Below are 22,273 nucleotides of genomic sequence, written 5' to 3' on the forward strand. Positions count from 1 at the left end.
AGACCTCAGGCTTAATTCAGCCAGTGTAGAGGGGATGGAGCAGGAGATGGAGACGTCTCAATCACTCAAGATTCTTTAATGGATCTGAAGGGTAACTCTCAGTCAGATGTTCAAGGGTATATCTGCCGGGCTATGATCTTACATGGCTGAAGGAGGAAACTCATAGAGAGGCTGTGACGAATAAACCTCAATGCAGTCACCTTGAGTAACGTAATCAAGCCTGGAATGCTATGATAATGCATTGTCTTTCGTTATGGCTTCGTGTAAGTAAGCCCATTCGACGAGGACTGCCAAGAGTCGCCCAGTGGCTTTCACGATTCGTTGAAGAAAAGCTGAACCCTCAAGCATGACTCTCAGCAGCATCTCTCTCTCGTTCTGATCTAGCTTCAGAGTGTCTCGTGGCTCACATTACGTTAAGAGCTTATGTACGTCCCTTTCATCTGGACTGAGTTACCCGGAGCGCGCGCGTTGGTATATCCCGTAGCTCACCAGTCCAGCAGTCCGGTATCAAGCCCAGTGTTGGCCTTACCAACGCCCGGACGCTTAACCTATCGCATTGGGAATAGAATCTGTCAAGCTGATGAAAGCATGCTAGTTAGCTGATGGCTAGTCCCGGGGCTAAGGGGAAACCTGTCATCTGCTTGTGGGATCTAGTAGCGTCTAATGCCTTCATTCGATTGTGTCGCCCACTCAAAGTGAGTCGTTGGCGAAGCTACCAAGTTAGAAGCTGCTTTTAGTTGAGTTTATTCCTTGATTAAAGCTCGAGCTCTAAGAAAGAACATGGAGCTGTGGTTCCGGATAGCAAGAAAGTGGTGGTTGCATGTCCATGTGAGTCAACAGCACATGACGGATCTTGAACATCCAATAGTTGGGAGAGGTTTGCAGAAATAAACATATAAATACGACACGAAAAACAGTATGTATACACAGAGTTATGCGCATTCGGCAGCCGGCATTCAAGCTTTTCACTTGTTCCCCCAACATCAGGAACGTCCACGGGACGAAGCCATCGCCCATCATACCAATTATTCGGTATCACCGTTGGACCCTGCATACTACCATGAGGATAAACCATTATTGGTATACTCTGGATGATCATCGTTGGATAAAACAGTATAGAAGAGGCGGGATGTTTCGTAGATCGCTTACCGGCGGTTGGGATCCTTCACCACAGAGCAGTCCACCTCATTCCATTTGTCAAAGCCCAATGCTCAAGAATGCAACTAAGACCATTTCAAACTTGAGTAATCAATTTTGGCGGCAGACCTGGCGTCTAGAAGCTCTAAACTGTAAACTATACAAAAGCGTTAATAAAGTATTCGGGTAGAACCTGGAAAACTGAGACCGAGAACATAAGGTAGATAATGCTAAAACATTTGAACAACACGGGGTCCCAAACATATAATTAAGCTTTCCTCGCCCGAGACACTTGACGATCTTGGTTTAAGTCATTCTGCGATAGGAATGATATGCAATGGTCGAGGCCGTGAGAATGGAGACAGTTACATTCCTCCCGGTTCCTGGAACCACCACGTTCTTGGCAAGGTTTAGCCTCCTGCAAGGTCCCGACGGTTCTACATGTTCCTGCATTTAGTATAGCTTCAACAATACACTTTACACTCGTACGTGAGGCTTCTTTTATAAAATGTTTTGACAATGTCGTGTAAGTTTCTGGTTCTGTTCTTTGTTCCCCCCCTTTGACAGAATATCACCTAGACAAAGCATTGTCACCAACTCATTCACTCCTTTTTTTTTTTTTTTTTACGGTCACACAAAATGAAGGTCGTTTATGCCTTGTCGTTATGCCTGGGCATAGCTGATGCTGTGGTGCTACCCGTCTTCTCAGCTCCCAAGGGTGGCTATGCACTTCCTCGACCTGATTCAGATGACACAACGGATACCTCAAAGACTCTAGCAGGATCGTCAAAGACAAATCTGAATTCTGTACTACCTGTATTTGGAAATGCAAAGCCGAAGAGTGGATTTCCTGCTTCTGCTTTGTCGCGAAGAGTTGAGCGAATCGAGCAGACTTATGGCTCTGGTGATGAGTCTACAGATGACTCTGATTATACGCCTACGGAGCCATCTGATCCTAGTCCATTAAGTCCGTCTCATGACACACCCTCAGGCTCTTCAGATGATGTTCAAGAGGTGGTATATGCCGAGCCATTCATGCAACCCACTTATGTCCGCTTCGGCCCAGCTCCTGTCGACAAGCCAGAAGTTGCTCCCAAGGCCAAGTCAAAGTCGAAAGATACTGCTAGTGTAGCCAGGCATGGAGGAGACGACGACTCCAGCTCTGGCGGACACAAGCAAAAGGGCAAGGATAAGAACAAGGGCAATGATGACAAGGGACGACACAACGGCGATGACGACGCTACAAAGTCTCGCAAGAAGCCCGAAGATTCACCAAAGACATCTTCCAGCAGTGCAACGGATTCAGTGTATGTTACTGCTACAAGCACAGCAGCCCCTACAAGCTCGCCTACGGGTGATGACAAGGGCAAGGGGAAGGGGAAGGGAAAAGGGAAGGGCAAAGATGACGGTGGTAGACATCATGGAGATGATGATGCTACCAAGTCTCGCACCAGAGTCGATGACTCCAAGACTCGATCGTCAGCATCACCAAATGCTACTGCATCTTCCAAGAAGGGAAGCTCTGGAAAGCACAGTGGCGAAGATGATGGCGGCAAGTCACGAGCCAAAGCCGAGGACTCCAAGGCCAACGCCAAGAAGGCCTCAAAGAAGACCTCCAAGTCCAAACCCTCCAAGAAATCCTTCATCACCCACCAGTCCGGCAAAACCTTCGATGCAGACAGCACCAAAGGCGGCGGCAAAAACGGCCCTGGCTACAATCCCTCCTTCGACATCCCCAAGCTCAACAAGGGCTACGTCCAAGCCATCCCCCCCAAAGCCAGCACCCTCAACAACAAGTCCAGCTCACGCGTGAAGCCCCGTCCCCAACTAAGCGCAGAAAAGGTCCGTCCCCTTTCCTCCTCCTCCTCCTCCCCCCTCAAGAGAGATGCACAAGAAAACATACTGAGTCTCCGTGCAGCCGCACCCTTCAACAGCGCCGCGATCGACCGCAAAAAGTGGTCAGTGACGTGTGATAGCGTGCACGAGGGGGATGACTGCAAGAATGCTATCGATGGGAACGGCGATACCATGTGGCATACTCAGTGGGAGGGCAGTGAGCCTGCGCCGCCGCATAGTATCACCGTTGACATGAAGAAGAGCTATAACGTCAATGGTATTTCTATGCTGCCGAGACAGGATGGCTCGCAGAATGGGTACATTGCTCAGCATCAAGTATTTCTGAGCAAGGATGGCAAGACTTGGGGTTCGCCTGTGGCATATGGGAATTGGTACAGTGACTGGACTGTCAAGTATGCCAATTTCGATACACAGCCTGCGCGATTTGTCAAGCTCGTTGCTCTCACTGAAGCAAATGGCAATCCTTGGACAAGCATTGCAGAACTCAATGTCTTCCAAGCAAACGACTACGTCCCTCCCCAAGCATCACAAGGCGCTTGGGGTCCAACCATCAACTTCCCCATCATCCCCGTCGCCGGAACCGTTGACCCCTACACGAGCAAAGTCATCGTCTGGTCATCCTGGGCTAGGGATACCATGTCCGGTGGTCCCGGTGGTCTAACCCTCACTTCCACATGGGACCCAGCGACAGGCCAAGTCGCAGAGCGTCAAGTCACAGAGACAAACCACGATATGTTCTGCCCGGGCATTTCCCTCGACGGGAACGGCCAACTCGTTGTTACAGGTGGTAACAACGCCGAGCGCACAAGTCTCTTCGATCCCGTGCAGCAAGCGTGGGTATCCGGGCCCAACATGCAAGTCGCACGCGGGTATCAATCCTCCGCCACGACATCCACGGGCAAAGTCTTCACCATCGGCGGATCATGGAGTGGCGGATCGTCTTTCAAGAACGGCGAGGTGTACGACCCGAAGAAGAAGACCTGGACGCTGCTAAACAAGGCTGATGTGCAGAGGATGCTCACGGATGATGCGCAGGGCTTGTTCCGCTCTGATAACCACGCTTGGCTGTTTGGTTGGAAGAGCGGCACTGTGTTTCAGGCTGGGCCGAGTAAGAATATGAACTGGTACTACACTGAGAAGAAGAATGGCGATGTCAAGACTGCGGGGCAGAGGGCGTCTGATCGTGGTGTTGCGCCTGATGCTATGTGTGGCAACGCCATCATGTTCGACGCCGTCAAGGGCAAGATCCTGACTCACGGTGGAACTCCGAATTATCAAGACTCGGACGCTACTACTGATGCCCACATCATCACTGTCGGAAACCCTGGTACAAACGTTACTGTTGCTTACGCGAGTGAGGGTCTCTTCTTCCCTCGTGTCTTTCACAGTTCTGTTGTTCTACCCAACGGCAACGTCTTCATCACGGGGGGTCAGGAATACGCCATCCCGTTTGAAGACTCAACGCCCCAGCTGCAACCTGAGATGTACTATCCCGACAAGGACGGCTTTGAGCTCATGAAGCCCAATAACATCGTAAGGACATATCACAGCATCGCCCTCCTCCTCCCCGACGGACGAGTCTTCAACGGCGGTGGTGGTCTCTGCGGCGGATGTGACACCAACCACTTCGACGCTCAACTCTACACTCCCCCCTATCTCTACGACGCAAAGGGAAAGTTGGCCACACGCCCCAAGATCACTTCCGTGTCTGTGTCTTCCATCAAGGTTGGGGGAACAGTCACTGTTCAAACGGGAAGAGCTATTGTGCAGGCTTCTCTGGTGCGGTACGGAACGGCTACGCACACTGTTAACACTGACCAACGTCGTATTCCGTTGACGTTGGCTAACGCAGGGAAAAATTCGTATTCGTTCCAGGTGCCTAGTGATCCTGGTGTTGCGCTGCCGGGATATTGGATGTTGTTTGTCATGGATAAGAATGGAGTGCCGAGTGTGGCTTCTACGATCAAGGTCACTGGCTCGTAGATGCTGGCTTATTATTATAGATTTCGGTTGATCAATTTAAAACAAAGTTCTATCATATTCTCTCTTCCGTCTTTGTCGAACATGATTCTCTTGCCGAAGATCCCCTCAGGGACAAGAAAACAGCGAACCTTAATGTGGGGTATCAAACATAAACTTAGCAAAAGTCATCCTAAGCTTAGACTATATTACCTAAATCTTGATTGTTATTTAGGATCGAGGTGCTGTTTTATTTCCTCCCCTATGATGCGTAGTGCTATTGCCCGCAATCCACCGGATATATGCAGGCCTCACTTGCTCTTCTGTGAACAATGATGGATTATTGGCTGGGTCGTTGCGTGTGGTACAGGAGCCAAAAATACTAAGGCCCGGAGACGGTTGAGTTGTATGACCTCCCTATACAAGGGTTCGCCGGTAAGTTAACCCCCTCCCACTTGTGCATGAGCATTCCCCTAACAAGGAGACTAGAGAAGCTTGGTAAACTGAGGCAGAGCATGATCAACCGACTCCTGAACATAACATCTTATTAGTCTTTACTCCATACTCTGCTGTCCTAATACATCTGGCTTCGATAAGAACGGCGAAGCAGAGCTAATATCAGGAATACATTACATTACCAAATACACGCTTTGTTCCTGATGTTTACTACTAGCTTTTCATCTCAATCCTTTGTTCTCTGGCACTACCCTGCACGCTAGCTGCTGCTTTTATCTCCCTCCTTTAACTCTCTCCTACCTCCCCTGCTAGTTCCTCTCTCCGAAGTACCGACTCATTTATTCGTCTACGATCCTGTGTACCCTTCCTCTTCTGGCAGCACCTAGGCACCGCCAGTACCTTTCTCCCTCTATATTCTGCTGGGTCTACAGTAAATGGCAAATATGTCTTTGCGTACGCCCCCTCATCTTCCTCCATCTCAATGATATTGATCTGTAATACCTCAGGATCCAGGTCGCCAGGAGGCACAAGGTGGTCAAACGTAATCCCGTAGTAGTCAATCCTACTACAAACCAGAGGTTACCAGTTAGCATCTATGTGTATAGTTGAGAATCCCTATTCCATAGCTCACGTACCTCCACGGCCTTGCATCCTCCTGCACCCACCCTAGGTACTCATCTCGCACAACCATATCTCCATCGATCTCAGGACGAATGTCATGTCCGTATATTGTCCGGAATGCCACTCTGGCAAGCTCTTGCCCAGCTGGCTGCAGGCTTGGACGGAAAACGCCCTCAAGCTGCCATTCTACCCCAGGCAGCAGTTTATTGATAGAGCTGAGTGGTCCCTCAATCTGAATCCGTAGGGGCTGATCTACTGGCGGGGGGTGCCGAGGCTCAGCAGCGGACCGCATACAAGGTGGGATATGAAGGTTCAGTGCCATTGAGTCGCTAATCTCTAAGGTCATAGTGTAGCACTCGTCAATGCTATGATTGTGTATATTCCGAGGCACAAATGATTAGGCCAAGCTCTAGTATGGCAAAAGGTGCTCTGTCAACATATATAAGGATTTATCCTCTGAGAGCGAGCGAGCGAGAGAGAGAGAGAGAGAGGGAGGGAGGGAGAGAAAGAGGGAGAGAGAGAGGGGGAAAGCTATGGGAGGGAGGCGGTTTTATCATTCCCCAAGGCATCCATGCTGAAAAACCCCGCGCACATTGCCTTACCTGTAGCCTATCCTACCGGCCCACTTTGCCTCGCTGTATATGTTAGTCACAATATGGATGACTAGGGGAAAGGGAGGGTGCTTTGCATTACTGACTAACACCTTTCTCTGATGTGGGCAAACTCTTGGTAGATTACAATACCAGTTGGGAATATAAGTTATTATTAGTCTTAAGAGATAATAGAATGGATATTCTTCCATTTCCTCTTTTAACTTAAAACTCTATTATAAAGCGCTCCTATGATTCCTTCTATTATCTCCCGCCATATAGCCAAGACCTTGACAGACTTAGTTGGTTGGGGATGACGGTAGGCACATAACCAGAATCCTCTGACCTGCCGGGGACAAAGTGTAAGCCTCTGTTTTGCCGGGAGAAACTGGGATAACTGATTAGACGTAAGTAAACCTGCCTTTCCCAGCGGGACAAAACTGTTTGGGAATTTAGAAGAGGTTATTAAGCTCTGTTCGGTGGCTATAGGCTCTAAGCCACAGCCCTTAACTACTTGCAAGGAAAGGAATCAAGATCGGTGACGGTGGACTGGAACCCAGGGGCTGAGAACGGGCAACATAGAAGGTAGAAGTTCATCATCTTTTCGACGCCTGTAGATAACGGCTCGTAATATCAGGTTGCAATACCTACTTAGGCAAGTTAATATCACATATGCCATCAATAAGATATTATAACGAACTTTGAGCCTGTCTGATATTTAGATTCCCACCTAAAGGCGTGAATTTCCTCGGATGGCAGCTGCGTGTCCTGATGTGAATCATGGTCAGAACTGCACTGTGTATGCAAGGCTGAGGCCGGTCATCGAGAGAGTTGAGGGGGAGATTGAGGATATTGAGTTGAGCTACTTTCAGTCCTGATACTATGAGCATGATACTTGAGCCTGGTAGTTGTATACGTTGTGTTGAAGACTTGTGGCGAGCTAGTGTCTCGTTGTTCTTGAGCTAGCCGTTCCTCTCCAAATGAAGTATCCCCTATCTTGGGCACAGCAGTTTGCTATTCGACGCCATCAATAAAAGTCCGTGTTTTACTGGCGAGGGCGAGGCCCCTTGGAGGTACGGGCCTTCGCTTGTGCTTCAGCGGTGCGTCTATTTTGACAGTGTCTGCCAGATGCACCTGACACCCGGCACGCGCTCTCTTACAGCCGCCCAGCCTTGGAGAAATTTTCCCAACTCTTCTGTTTACTATTCAACATCCCGGCTCGTTCTTTATCGTGGGCTTCTCTTTTCTTCCTCATCCACAAACTCGGCAACGTGACACCATCATGTCGGTCGTCACTCACGCTATTGCTCCTGATGGGGATCTCTATATCGTCCTCAAGAAGCCTGACTCTAAGAACACTATTCCAAAAGTCAAACGTCGCATGTATGGTACCGTTCCACCCAGGTTTATTCAAGATATAGTTGATAGGGAATACCCAAAGTGGTACTCGCCAGCCATTAACACGCATAGATACGGACGTTAGGCAACCTACCTTCACAAATCACACTGAAGCTAATGGCATTTCACAGGCAAAGAGGCTGTTCAACATCGGTTTCTAGTATCGTCGCAAACCTTGACTACTGTCTCTCCCGTGTTCAAGAGGATGCTTGGAGGCTCCTGGAAAGAGTCGGCACCAGCTGTGGCAACATCCCCTTCAAGCTCAACCGCCATCCGTGAGGTTTCAACAGATGGTTGGAATCCACATGCCCTAATCACAGTTCTCAACATCATCCATGGCCGCCACAACGACGTTCCGCAAAAAGTCAGCGTCGAGTTTTTCGTCAAAGTTGCCGTTATCGTTAACTACTACCAATGCACTGAAGCTGTTCACTTGCCACAAATCTATGGAGATCGAGACTCGGGTGGCACAACACTCCCAAAGATTACAGCAAAGAATGCATCATGTACCTGTGCTTAGCTTGGGTTTTCTCTTGGCCCGAAGTATTCAACTCAATGGCCTATTTGGTGTTGGAGCAAGGCGAAGGCTTAGAACATGTGAGCACCTACGATCTTCCCATTGCAATGATCATTGGCAAGTAACATCGTTAATGCAGCATGCCTATAGACGACTAACAATGGAAATAGAAAAGCTGAATGACAAGAGAGTGTGGGCTTTGAATGTTGTCTATGGAACCCTCGGCCCCATGCGAAAGCAACTTCACGATGGCCGTAGGGGGTGTTCCCCCCAATGCAAGTACATGTCACTCGGCACCCTTGAATCTCATAGAGAGGCCATGAAGAAGGAATTTCGAAGTTGGGAATACACATCCAAAGATAGGTCTGTCTACCGTGTGAGGAGCCTTTTGAGCAAGTTTCCTTCACTTGAATAGAAGAGCCCTGGCGATAAGGACAAAATTCACCCTCACAGCATCGAAGGTTACATGGAACCAACTTTCAAGGAGATCGAGGAGTCGTTCCGTAAAGTCCAGCTCAGCGACTTCCAAGCTAAGAAGGACTGAGAAGTATATGGCTTGCTAGATGCCAGGGTACCGTGGATTCTTTGGAAGCAAGTTACATGGAAAGACGAATGTTAATTAGAAGGATGGGTAGAAATAAAGCCTAAGTATGAGTCTTGTATGCATGAGGGTAGTCTTTATTTTGAGTTGCATCAATCTTCCCATCCTGTATTTACTGGTCACTTTGACAAGTGGAAAACATTGAGTTGCTTTCGAAGTCCCTAGATCTTACGCGGTCCTTCGTTTTCACCTTTTGTGTAAAGAGAACAGCCATTGCTTAGTCCTGGCGTTTTTGCATAACAACACTATAAAATATCCAATAAAGAAATACAAGAAAACCACAGCAACTATCTTCCATTAAATCCTACCGTGACTACTTATTAGACCTTGATCGAATTTTCAATCTCAGCATCGTCATTTTAAGTCTCTCTACTGCGAAGTATAGGCTTCTGCTGGCGCTTTAGCGGTCAAGTGTATTTATTTTGACAATGTCTATCAAGTGCCATCTTTTCACATCCGGCTCTCTGCTCCTTTTTGCTCCTACATCTTTCTAGGGGTCTACGCCTCCTTTTTCCCTTTTCTCCTCTTCACATCACAACTTCTCCACTCACTTCGGATTTCCCTTCTCTTCCCCGGCTACGAACTCAGCCATAGTCATGAACATCATCACTCACGACATCGTCCCTGGTGGCGATCTCTGCATCATTCTTAAGGAACCAAACACACAGAGAGTTCTGCCAGATGTCTCTCTTCGCCAATACCAATACAATATGCCAGACTACCTGCCCGACCATGATCGTCTCGATGCTCCGCCTATGATTTCTCCTCTTCCCTATTTCAGAATTCACGGTAATGGCTTCATCAACCTAAGAAACATCTGAAACTGATTTAAGAACACAGACGAAGAACCCGTCGAAATCCGCCTTCGCGTTTCTTCTGCTCATATGACTCTCGCTTCACCCGTGATCAAGAAGATGCTCCAAGGTCCATGGACCGAAAGTGCTGAAATTGGCTCTCCTGACTCTGTCAACACTTCCTCTTCCCCGAGCACATCAGTTCGTGAAATTTCTACCATCGGATGGAACGCAGATGCTTTGGTCGCTCTTCTCAACATCATCCATTGCCGTCACAGCGATGTCCCAACCAAGGTCAATCTCAGCTTCTTTGCTGACTTTGCACTTATTGTTGACTACTACCAATGTGATAGAGCCGTCCTATGCTTTCCACTTCTGTGGCACAACTCCCTCTACAGGGCCCCCGAGGGATTCGGAAGGAAGCCTATCCTGTGGCTGTACATTAGCTGGGTCTTCTCCTGGCATGAAACTTTCCCCGATATGGCAATGTTGATCTGGAAGCATGGCGAGGGTCTGGACCTTGTCAAAACCTACGATCTCCCTCTTGCTGAGATCCTCGGTAAGTGGTTCCTGATATAGTATAGCTCATGTGATGACACTTCTGACATTGAGGATAGAGAATCTAGATAACAAAAGACAAGAGGCTATCAAGACAGTCTTGGGGGAGCTTGACAACATCATTGGAGAACTTCAAGAGGACCAGTTCGACGACACATTCTGGGGGGGTGGTTGGGGGCAGACTGACCACGCACGCCGTTGTATGACGCTGGGTTCAGCACTGCGAGAGAAACGCCGACTGGACAAACTAGATCCCCCTCTCACAGCTCCATACACCGGATACCCTTTCTCTAAGATGATCAGCATGGTCCATGAGTTTCGTTCAATAGATGGGCACGTAGAGGACCATGAAGAGTACGTATCCGATGACGGAGATGGATGGGGCCCAGTGCCAGAACAGGAACAGAGTCCCAAAAGCGACTGAAGAAAAGAATCGACAACATCCTGGGTGATATCAAATGACTCAACTTGGAAAACTTCAGAGATTGAGAAGGCGGAAAGAAAGGTTTCATGGTTCACTACGGGTATATGCAGTTCTTTTTGGTTGAAGGATGGGATGCACTTTAGCAGTTGCATCAACGGTCATACTCTATCTATAAGATACTATCTAGCTTAAAGTCTAGCTGGACTTGATACCTCGGTTTGCTGCTATACTTGGTCTTTTGATCTGGCCCCGTGATAAGGATGCTTGCTTTTGCCAAACTGAAAGGCCTGGATTCTGTTGTCAGTGACAAGCAGTGGGCAGCTCACCAAGCATCAAAGCCGGAACAAGTGCATAACTGGAATTCTAGACATCTCCGCCCCCAGTGGGTTTTCTCTCCTTCCACAACAAGTCTCTTCTCATGCCCGGCTTGTTTCCTCTTCCTTCATCTCCCTCCTCCACACTTCAATCTCAAACTCCTCAAGGATCTAGTTATGATGAAGACCATCTCATATGTGATCGACCCAGACGGCGATATCGAGCTCGTACTGAGAGAGCCTAGTTCTCACCAGATCATCCCCGAAATCCACTGCGATGGCCCCTCAACTCAGGGTGATCTGCCTGACTCCGATTTTGACAACCCCCCTGCAATTGGCCGTTACACCATTTTTAACGAGCTCTACACCGAGCCAACGGCCACGACTGGTACTCAGAATATTGAAGAGGATCATGAGCCCCGGGAAGTTCATATGCGCATCTCATCGAAGCACTTGTCCTTTGTGTCCAGCACATTCCGCGATCTACTGCACCCTTTGCGCAACGAAGATGCTTCTGCTCAATTTTCTGCCTGCTCTTCATCTCCTCCTCCCGCTTTTCGACCTTCTACCAAGATTTACACGGTTGGCTGGGATGCTGTGGCCCTTGCTATTGTGCTTGATGCCATCCATGGACGCCACGCAGAGATCCCTCGAGTCATCAACCTCGGGCTTCTTGTCCGCATCACAACCGTAGTTGACCACTACAAATGCCAGGAGGTGATTCAAGTCTTCTTCGACCATTGTCAGAGAGGAATCTTTAGTCAAGATGGTTTCCCTACCATTCTCTGTAAGACAGCTCTTCTGTGGTTGTACATCTGCATTGTCTTCCCAGGATTGGAGGGCATCTTTGCATCCATGGCTTGTACGGTGTTGTCGGACTTCAAAGGATCTGCTCAAATCACTGCTAGAATGCTTCCAATCACAACCATTCTCAGTAAGTTGACGAAGCATGCATGTCTGTGTGACAAAACTAACGAACGAGAAGGAAAGCTCAATGAAAAGAGACTCTCTCTCATCCAACAGATCAAGGATGGTCTTCAAGACTTACACAAGTCACTCCTCCAAGGATCAGAATGTGTCCTACGCGACCGTTTTTGCTCGTCGCTCACACTTGGTGTGTTAGTTCACATGGTACACCAACATGAACATGCTGAGCCTCCCTTCATAGCCCCCTTCGACGGGTACAGTGTTGCCACAGCTTTGAAGCTAGTGACAGAGTGCTCTGAGCCGGTGCCGCGACATGACAATCACGGAACAGATATGCCCAGATACATTGACCCTTACGATGGCATGACCTACCCTTGCAGCATCAGAGGGAGAATGACACCAGTGGTTGAGAAGGTCGAAGGGGAGCTTTACCGTATGCGCCCGGCCGACTTCAAAGACTAAAGTTGTTTATGGTTAGAGTTTGATGATTTGTCGGTTGTCTGACAATATTCTGAGTTGCTTTTCGAGAGGTCCTGGAGGATGCAAATTCAAGTTGACATGCATAATACATCTTCTGGAACACGAGGCCAGGATGGAATAGGGACTTGGGAAAACTTATTTATTAATCGTGTAAACTCTTTCAATCCTGTTTGTACTACTTCGCACTCCATAGTCTTGATCTGCCCTGGGACCTCTTCTTCCTGGATTATGGCTCTAGTTTAGAAAGCTTATAAAAGGTTTGACCCTTGATTTCTATTAAGCGTCGTAATTCTATGATATCTTATTTATTTGAGTACATGAACTTTGCTTGGCAGACTACCTCTTTTGTATCAATAACCGGTTTGCAATTACGAGTGGGCGACTTGGCTGTCATCTGAATACCAGCACTACAGAACTTGATGTGTGTATAACAGCCATCTCTTTCTTTCATCAAAGAAATTTATCGGGTATTGATTTATTTGATACCCCTTTCTGGCCTACTTGAACTTGGTGTGTCGACCTGTGAGAGGTCTGAGTTGCCAGCGACAGGTTGCGCTGAACCGCAGCCATTTCGTCCCATCTCCCACACACGCCCAAGGCGATTTGTGCCTTTTTTCCAAAAATTTCTCCTCTCTCTCATCTCCATTTAGTCTTTTCTCCTTCATCTCTTTTCTCGCCCTTCAACTTCCTTCGTGTCCTTTCTTCGCCCCTCATCCCAGGCATAATCATGAAGTCCGTTTCATACGTGATAGATCCTGACGGCGACATCGAACTTGTGCTGAACGAGCCGAATACCCAGAACATCATTCCCCAAAAAGTCTTGATTGGAGATGAAGATGCCACCAGCGACTCACTCACCACAGAGTTCTACAACTCGGTACTCCAAGGACGATACATGGTCTTCGATAACTTTGATGCTCCAACATTTGTCGATGGCGAGGAATACGCCGATTGGGTCTTCGCTGAAGAGACTCCCGAGGTAGTTCGAACACGAGTTTCCTCAAAGCACCTAATCTTTGCTTCTAAAATCTTCGGTACTATGCTTCAGGGCCCATGGGCCGAGGCCACCACCTCATTTTCTTCCCAGCGGAATCCCCGCCGAGTTTCAACTTCTGCCTGGGATGCCAAAGCTTTTGCGATTGTCCTCGATGCAATTCATGGGCGGGTACAAAAGATCCCTAGGCGTATCAACCTCGTTCTCCTGGCTCGGATCGCCACCATCGTCGACTACTACCAATGCTATGAGAGCTTAGAGCTGCTTAGCGATGTGTGGCTCAGCGATGAGTCTGTTGCAGAGGAAGACTTCGATTCTTACACCGTAAATTCACTACTACGTCTTTATGTCGCATGGGTCTTCGAGGATGAGGCTATTTTCTCGACCGAGGCAGACAGAGCTTTGAGGAACAGCAGAGGACTCTCAGAATTCCAGTTGAATGACCTTCCGGTTGGAGGGGTTCTCGGTAAGTTTACACTAGGCGGTCTCTAGTTAAACATGCTAACGCTCTATTTCAGATGTCCTGAATGACAAGAGAACGGAGCTGATCGGAAGGCTCTTGAAAGGTCTCGACGACCTTCGAGAATCGCTCCACACGGAGGATGAGTGCCCCGGTTTAGGCTTATCCGACTGTTCATCTGCATTGCTCGGTATGTTGATGCGAGAGGGGGTCAGATGGCAGAAAGACTACCAACCTCTCACAACTCCTTACTGCGGGCACAGCGTTGTCACGATGATTGGCTTGATCGAAGAGATTCCCCGACCCAAGCCATTTCATCCATGCTACAATAACTCTGGAAGAGGCCGCTCCGGCGAAGTCAACGCATATCATCGACAATGTTCGTGCACCATTCAGGGTCGGATGTAGGCACTGGTGGAACAAGTCAACAACGACAGCATGAGGTTTCACCCTTCACAGATCCAGGGCTGGGGATTGCGTCAGAAGGAAAATGACTAGAAATTCGGGCTTCATTTGTTCTGTGAACAAGTTTGTAGGAGACTGGATCATTTGCGAATATGGAAGGTTGAAAGAAGCTGAGTTGAGTGGTGCCTGGGCCTAAGGGTTGGAGTCAAAGTTTGCTAGCTTTCGTTTATGTATTTGTCATGTAACTCCTTCACTCACATTACCCCGGTCTCAGTGGCTTGCGTTAGCATTTGTGATCTTGTTTGCCTTCAGACCTCTTGTTCCCAATTTGAGACTGAATTTAGGACATTTTAAAACCTTACCCCTGATTGCATAAGTTAGTCGACCTTGGGATATCTGTCTAAAATCACAAGCTGCATTTGTCCAACCATATCTTTTGATCGTAAATCTGTTAGTAGTCTGGATCTTTGTCTGTATTTGTCCAAACGATGTGCCAGTGCGGTTTGCTTCTGCCTGCTCTTAGTGGGCGGGCAGATGCATATCGTCAAGGCCCACACTACTTCTTCCCCTTCGATTCCTCCTCTCCATTCTTCGTCACAACACTAAAACTTGACTACTCATTCATTATGACGTGCATTTCATACATCATCGACCCGGACGGTGATGTCGAGCTTCTGCTCAAACGGCCAAACAGTCAGCAACTCATCCCCTGTATTCCCACTGACGAACATGACGAGGATACTGAGGATCCTATGAATGAACCCACAGTCGCTCGTGGTGTCCTAGATGCAAGATATCACGTATTTGATGATCTTCTTTTTCCTTCCGAAGCTGAAGATCCCAGTACAACAACGCCTCGCTGGAGATTCAGTGCCCTCCTGAACCTCATCGAAACTCCAAGCACTCCCAAGGTCACAACTCCTCCCGAGGATGAAGTCCGCCTGAGTGTTTCTTCACGCCATCTCATTCTAGCCTCTCGTTGCTTTCGCTCCTCGCTCGATGGGCCCTGGAGCGAGGTATCAACAACTTCTTCTTTCTTCGGAAAGCCTCTCCGTCAAGTCATGGCCTGGGATTGGGATGCGGTGGCCTTTGCTATTGTTCTAGATATGGTACACGGTCGACATGGGGCTGTGCCTCGCATCGTCGATCTCAAGCTCATGGCTCATATTGCAACCATAGTCGATTTCTATGGATTCCATGAGGCCGCGAAGATCTTTTCTGAAGTTTGGTACAAGAACATCTGTATCGAGCTGAAGGACGAGTACTCTCGTGAGACTCTCGTGTGGCTCTCTGTTTCTTGGGTCTTCCCCAACCAAGAACCTTTTGATAGAGCGACTCGGGCTATCCTCAAGCACATGGAAGGCCCTCAGCCGAGTACCGATAATCTTCCAATCCACAGGGTTCTACGTTAGTAGCCATTTCCCCTTCCAACTCTGGACCAAACCGCTAACAAGAGAAACAGCCAAGATCGACGAAAAACGACAAGAACTTATCAACAAAATCGTGACAGAACTTCACAGACTTCATAACACTCTTCCAAACCCAGACTTTCTCTGTGACTGGCACAAGTACAATTCCCCGGCGTGCCACTCTATCGCGCTGAGTATTTTGAAGCAAGAACTGCAACGTCTCGCATCAAGTGACCGCCCCCTTGTGCCCCCTTTCAATGGTTACAGTGTCACGAGCATGGTTCAATTGGTCAACGACATACCTGAGTCGATTGCTGCTACGACCAAGGGGTATGACCACTATCACGATGTGTCGGTGTGCAGTGTCAGGAGCAGAATGAGGCATGTTCTTGGAGAAGTCAGGGCTGAGATGAATTCCTGGACTCTTGATCTGGATATGGATGTTGGAGGTGTTTGACGCCAGGGAGTTATGGGAATGGTCGGTGTCATGGTTTAGAAACTGAACGAGAACGATTTCTCGTGCTCTCGATGGCTTGGATCTTTACTTCCATCACTTTGCTGTTTTTTGTAGCACTTAGACTTAGATTTAGGAAGGTTCCTAGCGACTCATCGTGCACCTTGCTCAACGTCTCTACCCATCGCCGTTTTCTCCTCGTTTAAGGTGTTCAACCCGGTATAGATGGCTGAGCAGTAAGGTAGTGCTAGATGGTGTAAGAGAATAAACTTGTCAAAAGTATACTAATTTTATCTTCAATCGTCTTAGATCATCAAAATTATCCCAAGATATCCTAATACTATCTAAATCTTTATATCACAGAGGATAAGAACAGGGTTTTAGGAATGGTTGCAGTTGAAAGACGAAACAGTTCCGTGAATAATGCTCAATTTCATCTATCTTAACTCTTGAGAGCTTCCAAGGATGCCCCTGCCATGGTCAATGATGAGACGATGTCGATTGAAATCAACCACAAACAAAAGTTCTCCTGCCCGATATTATTTAGGCTGGAAATCAGTCAGACGAATGCTCCGCGCCTCACGGTCTATCTCGTCCAGGGTTGGCTTCAGTCTCCCCTGAATAGTGCAAAAGCAGGGGTGAAACTTGCGCTTCTTCTTGGGATTGGGATTTTCGCGTTCAAAGTCTGCCCGCTCGGGAGTAGTCATGTTGTCGATAAAGCCCAATACCTCTCGTAATTGGCATTTATCAAATAGAGGTTCAACAGTACTTGCACAGTTGTCCTGCATGTAGTCCCTTTCAGCTATTAATATAGGGAGCAGAACGGCATTGCAGTAGTCCTCTTCATCGCAGCCGCCTCCACCCATCAATTCCTCTTGGAGAGCGTCCAGGGCTTCGAAGATTTTGTTGCATAGGGTTTCTCTTATGTCGTCGAGCTTTTCTACCAAGGTGTCGTCAGAAAAGCCATTGTGTATTCGAGATGTTGAGTAACTTACCGAGAATGCCGCTGACAGGAAGCTCATGGGTCTCATGGTCGGATATTCCTGGGTTGAGGCGCACAAACCTATCTGCCATTTTGCGGAATCGATTCTCATCATGGAATACCCATGAGACAAATAGCCACATGACATTTAGTCCATCTCCGTCCTGTTCGTTCGGCAGTCTGCAGACACTTTCGTCGGTCCACGTGCGATAATGAACTTGTACGGCCTCGCGGCATTGGTAACAGTCAACAATAGTTGAGATCCTGGTCAATAATCCAGGACTGATCTTGGTTGGTATCTCAAAGTGACGCCCATGAATACAGTCCAAAACGATAGCCAGAGCAAGGGCATCCCAGCCCTCAGTTGATATCTGCCGAATGGGTTGAGATGATAGAGCTGCTTCAATCCAAGGCCCTTGAAGCATGGCTCGGAATACGCGAGACGCAAGAGTCAGATGTCGGGAAGATACTCGCATACGAACTTCAGCCTCTGGATTGTGGTTTTCATCACCCGGAGAGAGCTTGCTGAAGACCTTGTATCGACCGAGGCAAGGTGAGTTGGTGAATTCCGGTTGACCAGGATTTGTTTCCCAGCCAAGGAATGTCCAATCGGTTGGCACGATCTTTTGCTTGTTCGGCTTTCTCAATATCAGCTCGATGTCGCCGTCTGGGTCTACATCGTAGGATATAGACTCCATGCTGCAAAGAGTCTGTTGTTGTGTCTGCTTTTGTGCCTTCTGATGTTGGTGAAAAGAAGAAGATGAAGATGGTCTCAGGTTTTTGGTTTGTATGTACTTCCCTACGTGACCAAGGCTCAATCACTGTCAAGCAAAATTAAACTGGCTGGCACTGCCAACTATTGAGCCAGCAGCTAAGACGAGAGAGCATTGTTTGCTTCCTCCTCATTCACCTAGAGTGCCAAAATTGACAGGTCTAAAGTGTCACTGAGATACACTAAACTTACCCAAGTACTTTCGTCCATTGGGATAAAGGTGACTCTTAAAGACGGAATGACACAATCACCCGGTTTTGGTTGCAAACAACAAGTCAATGACAACAAATTGATTTAGGTAGATAATCCTTCTTAAGGTATATATTTAGAGCAGCAAGCTAAGTTACTTTACAAGTATCTAGTGAATATCAGCCCCAAGGTCATTAATCTTCTTCCCATAGTCTGGGGTGATGATATAGATGAGATTATGCATTATTTATATAAACTGTTTGACTTTCAACTGCCATCATAATCTCCTAGTCTACTATTCAGCTAGCCATACCGGGCATCTATCAGAATGCAATCCCAGATTGAACTCAATATCTCAACTTCGACACCTGCCCAAACCACACTTCAACTTAGCGGTAGGTATCTCGCTGCCCAGCCTCAGCCTCAATCTGAGCCTTGCGCGCAGCGTTGAGAGCCTTGAGCTTGGCAGTTCCGAAACCCAAAACACCATCCTCCTGGTTATCACCCAACCAAGGCTTCTTAGAATCACTGAGCATGCTACCGGTAACAAAATACACGAGCTGACCAATGATGATAAGAACAAAGGCAATAGGGTACAGGAAGTGGATCTTGTAACCAAAGACCCGAATACCGATGATGACACCCCAGAAGTTGGCAGTCAACAGAGAAATGTTGAGGAAAGCCGCACTTCCCATACGGAGCATGACGGGCACGAGGATGTAGAAGATGTTCAAGCAAAGAGTGTAACCGATGATCCAGCCGATAACCTTACCGTTCCAGGTTGCGTTATCGAAAGAGTTTCGGTCAAAGATGGCAGCCTGGACACCGTTGATACACATACCAAACAGGCCCAGGAAAGACAGGACGTGGTACAAGTGAGCCCTGGACACGAGCCACTCCTCGAATACATTGGTAGTACCGTAGAGAGTGGCACCAAGCAGAGCAAACAAATCACCCTTGACCATATCAAGGCCGCTGCCGCCATTGGTACCGCTGATGTGATCACTGGCAATGAGAATACCCATACCACCACAGCAGACCACAATACCAATGATCTGAAAGATTCTGTACCGAACCTTGAGCAGGAAGAACGAAATGACAACAACGCAGACAATAGCCCAAAAGTTAATAAGCTGCGCCGACAAGACGTTCGTGTATCGGTACGCCAGAACAGTGAAGTAGTTTCCCTCGACGTCCAAAAAGGCCATGATGAGGTACTTCCACCCATCCTTCACTCCAACGCGCCACCAGCCCTTGATGCCGTCCTTCCAAAGAAAAATAGGGGTGTAGATGAGGAACATGAGGATGTAGTTGAAGACGGTCTGGAACGCGGGAATGTTGGTGCCCGCATTGGCGAGGAAGCTGGTGAAGGTGTTGGTGGCCGTGATGCACAACGCAAGAACTTGGCCCAGCGCGAGGACGATCCAGAAGTCGAGGGTGGTCAGGTAGCTGTACCAATGGACGGACTTGACTTCGAGGGTGTGGATGCCCTGGCTGACGGCGGCATCTTCGTTTGCGGCGATGGACGCCTGGGTAGCGTTGGCGGTTGGGCCCTTGGAGTCGCCCTCGGAAGAGGGGTTCTCGGGGGTGTTGACGGCGATGGGTTGAGTAGCCGACATGATGAAAGGTTTATTCGAGGGGTATCGTCAAATATCTATCTATCAATTAGCGATCGCATTCTCTATTGCTGTAGCGGATTCAATTGCGCTGGTGTCGCAACATACCTCGTAAACCAATCGCAAAAGTAATGAATCACTGAGTAAGAATATAATCTCTCTTCAGATGAAGTCTTTCTATCGTCTCCGGTTGCAGCAAGCGCAAAGACTCAAAGTCGCTCGCTGATGTTCTTAGGAACTGACGCGGCACATGTACCAATGTGCCGGTGTGAAGTTGTTGAAGGAAGCCGAGTTAACAGAGGTCAACATATGAAGTCGCAAAAGGTATCGCGGGGGAAGGGTATTTGAGTTGCGCAAGAAATGTCTTGCTCTGGAGGCGAGTTTGTCGATCGACACGGAGACACCGTTAAAGGCAGCGATGATCTTTTGGAGCAGCGAAACAGAAGAGAGAACTAGAAGGACTCGAGAGGTCCAGGTCCCTTTTATTCATCGATCATCTGCAATTTTTTCCCTTTCTTTTTTTCACTAAAGCGAGTTCTAGCTCTCGTTATTGGATCAGCTTGGTACTGGGATCCACGATTTATCGGGAGCCAAGAACAGAAGCTAGACTTGGTCGGGTCAAACGTCCTCGATTGAGCTCCCAGTGGCGTCTTGTTCGGTGGGGGAGGACGGCGGCTGCCGGGGGGTCAAAGCTCCTTTTGCAGGGGATGTTACAGTGCTTACAGAAGGGTGCAGACTACAGCAGCTGGAGGAACATGTGAAGAAAGGCACATCATGCATCTTACCTGTAAACGAATTCAGCGTGTAAAATTGAAGAAATACGTTGAGATTCGAGGGATATGGAACTCAATTGTCGATCTTAACTAGCAATCAACGTTGTTGTGGCGTTGTAGAGCTGACCTGAAGGAGGGTCACCAAAGTGCTAGGCTTGTTCTTTGGTAGGGAAACGGGAACGAGATGAGGTGAGGATGGTGGGTAACCACGTGGGGGTAGGCAAGATAAATTGGCCGAAGCTATTTCATTGACTCGGTCTCGAATCATTTCTTTTGTCTTGGTCATATTCTAAATAATAATTATAACAATGTTCCTTTCCATTGAAATTTGACAGGTGAATCAGTCACTCAATATGCAGTCCATTAAAGTTGTGCGGAACGAGCCGCAGTCTGTCATCCGTGCGCGCTGTTAAAGCGACGGCCAAGCTGAAATTCCCCGACCAGTCTTGTCTTCCAATTGCTGCAACCAAGTTATTCTGTCAAGACCTTCCGTGGATTTATGATACCATGAAGCCAGCGGAGGGCTTATCAGTTAATTAACGAACTGTAGAAAGAATCAATTCTTCTCAGTTCCTACCGGTGTTTATGGCTTGGAGAGGGCGTCAGACATGGCTGCTCGCACAGTTTTTGCTATCCACACATTGGTTCTTGTGGTGCTATCCGTTGCTGAACTTCTCTCTAACTGCTGTCAGATATATCATGATTCTGTAACATGGGCATAAGAATGACATACGTGATATGAGTGACAGTTGAGAAGCCATCGAAGGTGCTGAGCTTGGTGCCAACGTTTCACGCTCTGGCAAAGCTGTAATCTCTTGAAACAGGAGATCAAAACAGTCCTTTTCTGAGTTTATGTTGAGATTTCGCGATATGTTGTCCCCACTCAGCTTCCCTGTAGCGTATTAGTGAGACGCCTTTGGTTGTTGATGTGTACCTTGTGGGCAGGTTTACCAGAATTTGTCGACGAAGACCCCGAAGGATCAGTATTCGACATGTCTCTCTATATCTACTTCTTGTGTCGTGCCCAGGGGCTATGAAGAAGTCAAGGTTTTCGGTGATGCATTTGCCTTGGTCTGGCCGGGACATGCAGATGCTCCGATGTCCGATGTGCTGACACGCGACTAGACTTCAGACGGTCGAATGGATACTCATCAAGCAAAGTCTTGGGTCATATTCTGGGGGCATATCAAAGCTCAAGAGTCGTGTGCTTTATAAGTTAAATACAGATCACAACTGAGACCCGGGCTTTGAACCGTTAACTTATACCGGCAACCGGGAGGCACAGCGGCCGGTGGTGGGGCCTCCGGCGCGTCTCGTATTTCGTACCGGCGACCAAAGATCCACTGTAAGAAACATCCGACCTATCGTATGCTGCAGTGTTAGATGGAAGCTTGGCCTCGCGCTATTATACCAAATTCGGAGACTATTTCGCTTGAGCCGCCGGTAAGGATGTGCAAAGTACGGCCAGATCTTCCGGTGTAAGTGAACCAACAAGCGGATGATGAGGCCGAGGGGAATGTTTAGTTATAGTATCCGCTTGTCGACGTGAGTTGTTGTTCAGTTGAGGTTTCTGGGATCGCCTGGGC

The 22,273-nt window shown here is 48.1% G+C and overlaps 10 protein-coding genes across 10 annotated transcripts; 6 read left to right on the forward strand and 4 right to left on the reverse strand.

The window, feature by feature from the left end:
- Window positions 1-1,776: 1,776 nt before the first annotated feature.
- Window positions 1,777-4,977, forward strand: FPRO_01804 (putative galactose oxidase precursor; the record flags this gene model as incomplete). The annotated part of the gene is made up of 1 exon (XM_031227406.1): window positions 1,777-4,977. The coding sequence occupies one exon, from the start codon at window positions 1,777-1,779 to the stop codon at window positions 4,975-4,977; it is 3,201 nt and encodes a 1,066-aa protein (XP_031074669.1).
- Window positions 4,978-5,694: 717 nt separating this feature from the next.
- Window positions 5,695-6,376, reverse strand: FPRO_01803 (uncharacterized protein; the record flags this gene model as incomplete). The annotated part of the gene is made up of 2 exons (XM_031227417.1): window positions 5,695-5,971; window positions 6,045-6,376. 2 exons carry the CDS (start codon window positions 6,374-6,376, stop codon window positions 5,695-5,697), a joined length of 609 nt encoding a protein of 202 aa, XP_031074670.1.
- A 1,526-nt stretch (window positions 6,377-7,902) lies between these two features.
- Window positions 7,903-8,538, forward strand: FPRO_01802 (uncharacterized protein; the record flags this gene model as incomplete). Its single annotated transcript, XM_031227428.1, has 2 exons — window positions 7,903-8,098; window positions 8,150-8,538. The coding sequence occupies 2 exons, from the start codon at window positions 7,903-7,905 to the stop codon at window positions 8,536-8,538; spliced, it is 585 nt and encodes a 194-aa protein (XP_031074671.1).
- A 1,194-nt stretch (window positions 8,539-9,732) lies between these two features.
- FPRO_01801 (uncharacterized protein) lies at window positions 9,733-10,912 on the forward strand (the record flags this gene model as incomplete). Its single annotated transcript, XM_031227439.1, has 3 exons — window positions 9,733-9,925; window positions 9,977-10,489; window positions 10,548-10,912. The coding sequence occupies 3 exons, from the start codon at window positions 9,733-9,735 to the stop codon at window positions 10,910-10,912; spliced, it is 1,071 nt and encodes a 356-aa protein (XP_031074672.1).
- A 260-nt stretch (window positions 10,913-11,172) lies between these two features.
- On the forward strand, window positions 11,173-12,615 carry FPRO_01800 (uncharacterized protein; the record flags this gene model as incomplete). The annotated part of the gene is made up of 2 exons (XM_031227450.1): window positions 11,173-12,160; window positions 12,212-12,615. The coding sequence occupies 2 exons, from the start codon at window positions 11,173-11,175 to the stop codon at window positions 12,613-12,615; spliced, it is 1,392 nt and encodes a 463-aa protein (XP_031074673.1).
- Window positions 12,616-13,360: 745 nt separating this feature from the next.
- Window positions 13,361-14,495, forward strand: FPRO_01799 (uncharacterized protein; the record flags this gene model as incomplete). Its single annotated transcript, XM_031227461.1, has 2 exons — window positions 13,361-14,093; window positions 14,146-14,495. 2 exons carry the CDS (start codon window positions 13,361-13,363, stop codon window positions 14,493-14,495), a joined length of 1,083 nt encoding a protein of 360 aa, XP_031074674.1.
- Window positions 14,496-15,118: 623 nt separating this feature from the next.
- On the forward strand, window positions 15,119-16,358 carry FPRO_01798 (uncharacterized protein; the record flags this gene model as incomplete). The annotated part of the gene is made up of 2 exons (XM_031227472.1): window positions 15,119-15,899; window positions 15,955-16,358. 2 exons carry the CDS (start codon window positions 15,119-15,121, stop codon window positions 16,356-16,358), a joined length of 1,185 nt encoding a protein of 394 aa, XP_031074675.1.
- Window positions 16,359-16,894: 536 nt separating this feature from the next.
- On the reverse strand, window positions 16,895-18,035 carry FPRO_01797 (uncharacterized protein; the record flags this gene model as incomplete). The annotated part of the gene is made up of 2 exons (XM_031227484.1): window positions 16,895-17,295; window positions 17,351-18,035. The coding sequence occupies 2 exons, from the start codon at window positions 18,033-18,035 to the stop codon at window positions 16,895-16,897; spliced, it is 1,086 nt and encodes a 361-aa protein (XP_031074676.1).
- A 652-nt stretch (window positions 18,036-18,687) lies between these two features.
- Window positions 18,688-19,917, reverse strand: FPRO_01796 (uncharacterized protein; the record flags this gene model as incomplete). Its single annotated transcript, XM_031227495.1, has 1 exon — window positions 18,688-19,917. The coding sequence occupies one exon, from the start codon at window positions 19,915-19,917 to the stop codon at window positions 18,688-18,690; it is 1,230 nt and encodes a 409-aa protein (XP_031074677.1).
- A 1,353-nt stretch (window positions 19,918-21,270) lies between these two features.
- FPRO_01795 (uncharacterized protein) lies at window positions 21,271-21,681 on the reverse strand (the record flags this gene model as incomplete). The annotated part of the gene is made up of 3 exons (XM_031227506.1): window positions 21,271-21,365; window positions 21,421-21,579; window positions 21,639-21,681. 3 exons carry the CDS (start codon window positions 21,679-21,681, stop codon window positions 21,271-21,273), a joined length of 297 nt encoding a protein of 98 aa, XP_031074678.1.
- Window positions 21,682-22,273: the final 592 nt, after the last annotated feature.

The sequence above is a fragment of the Fusarium proliferatum genome, assembly GCF_900067095.1.
Source record: "Fusarium proliferatum ET1 genome assembly, contig: FPRO_scaffold001, whole genome shotgun sequence".
Taxonomy (NCBI): domain Eukaryota; kingdom Fungi; phylum Ascomycota; class Sordariomycetes; order Hypocreales; family Nectriaceae; genus Fusarium; species Fusarium proliferatum.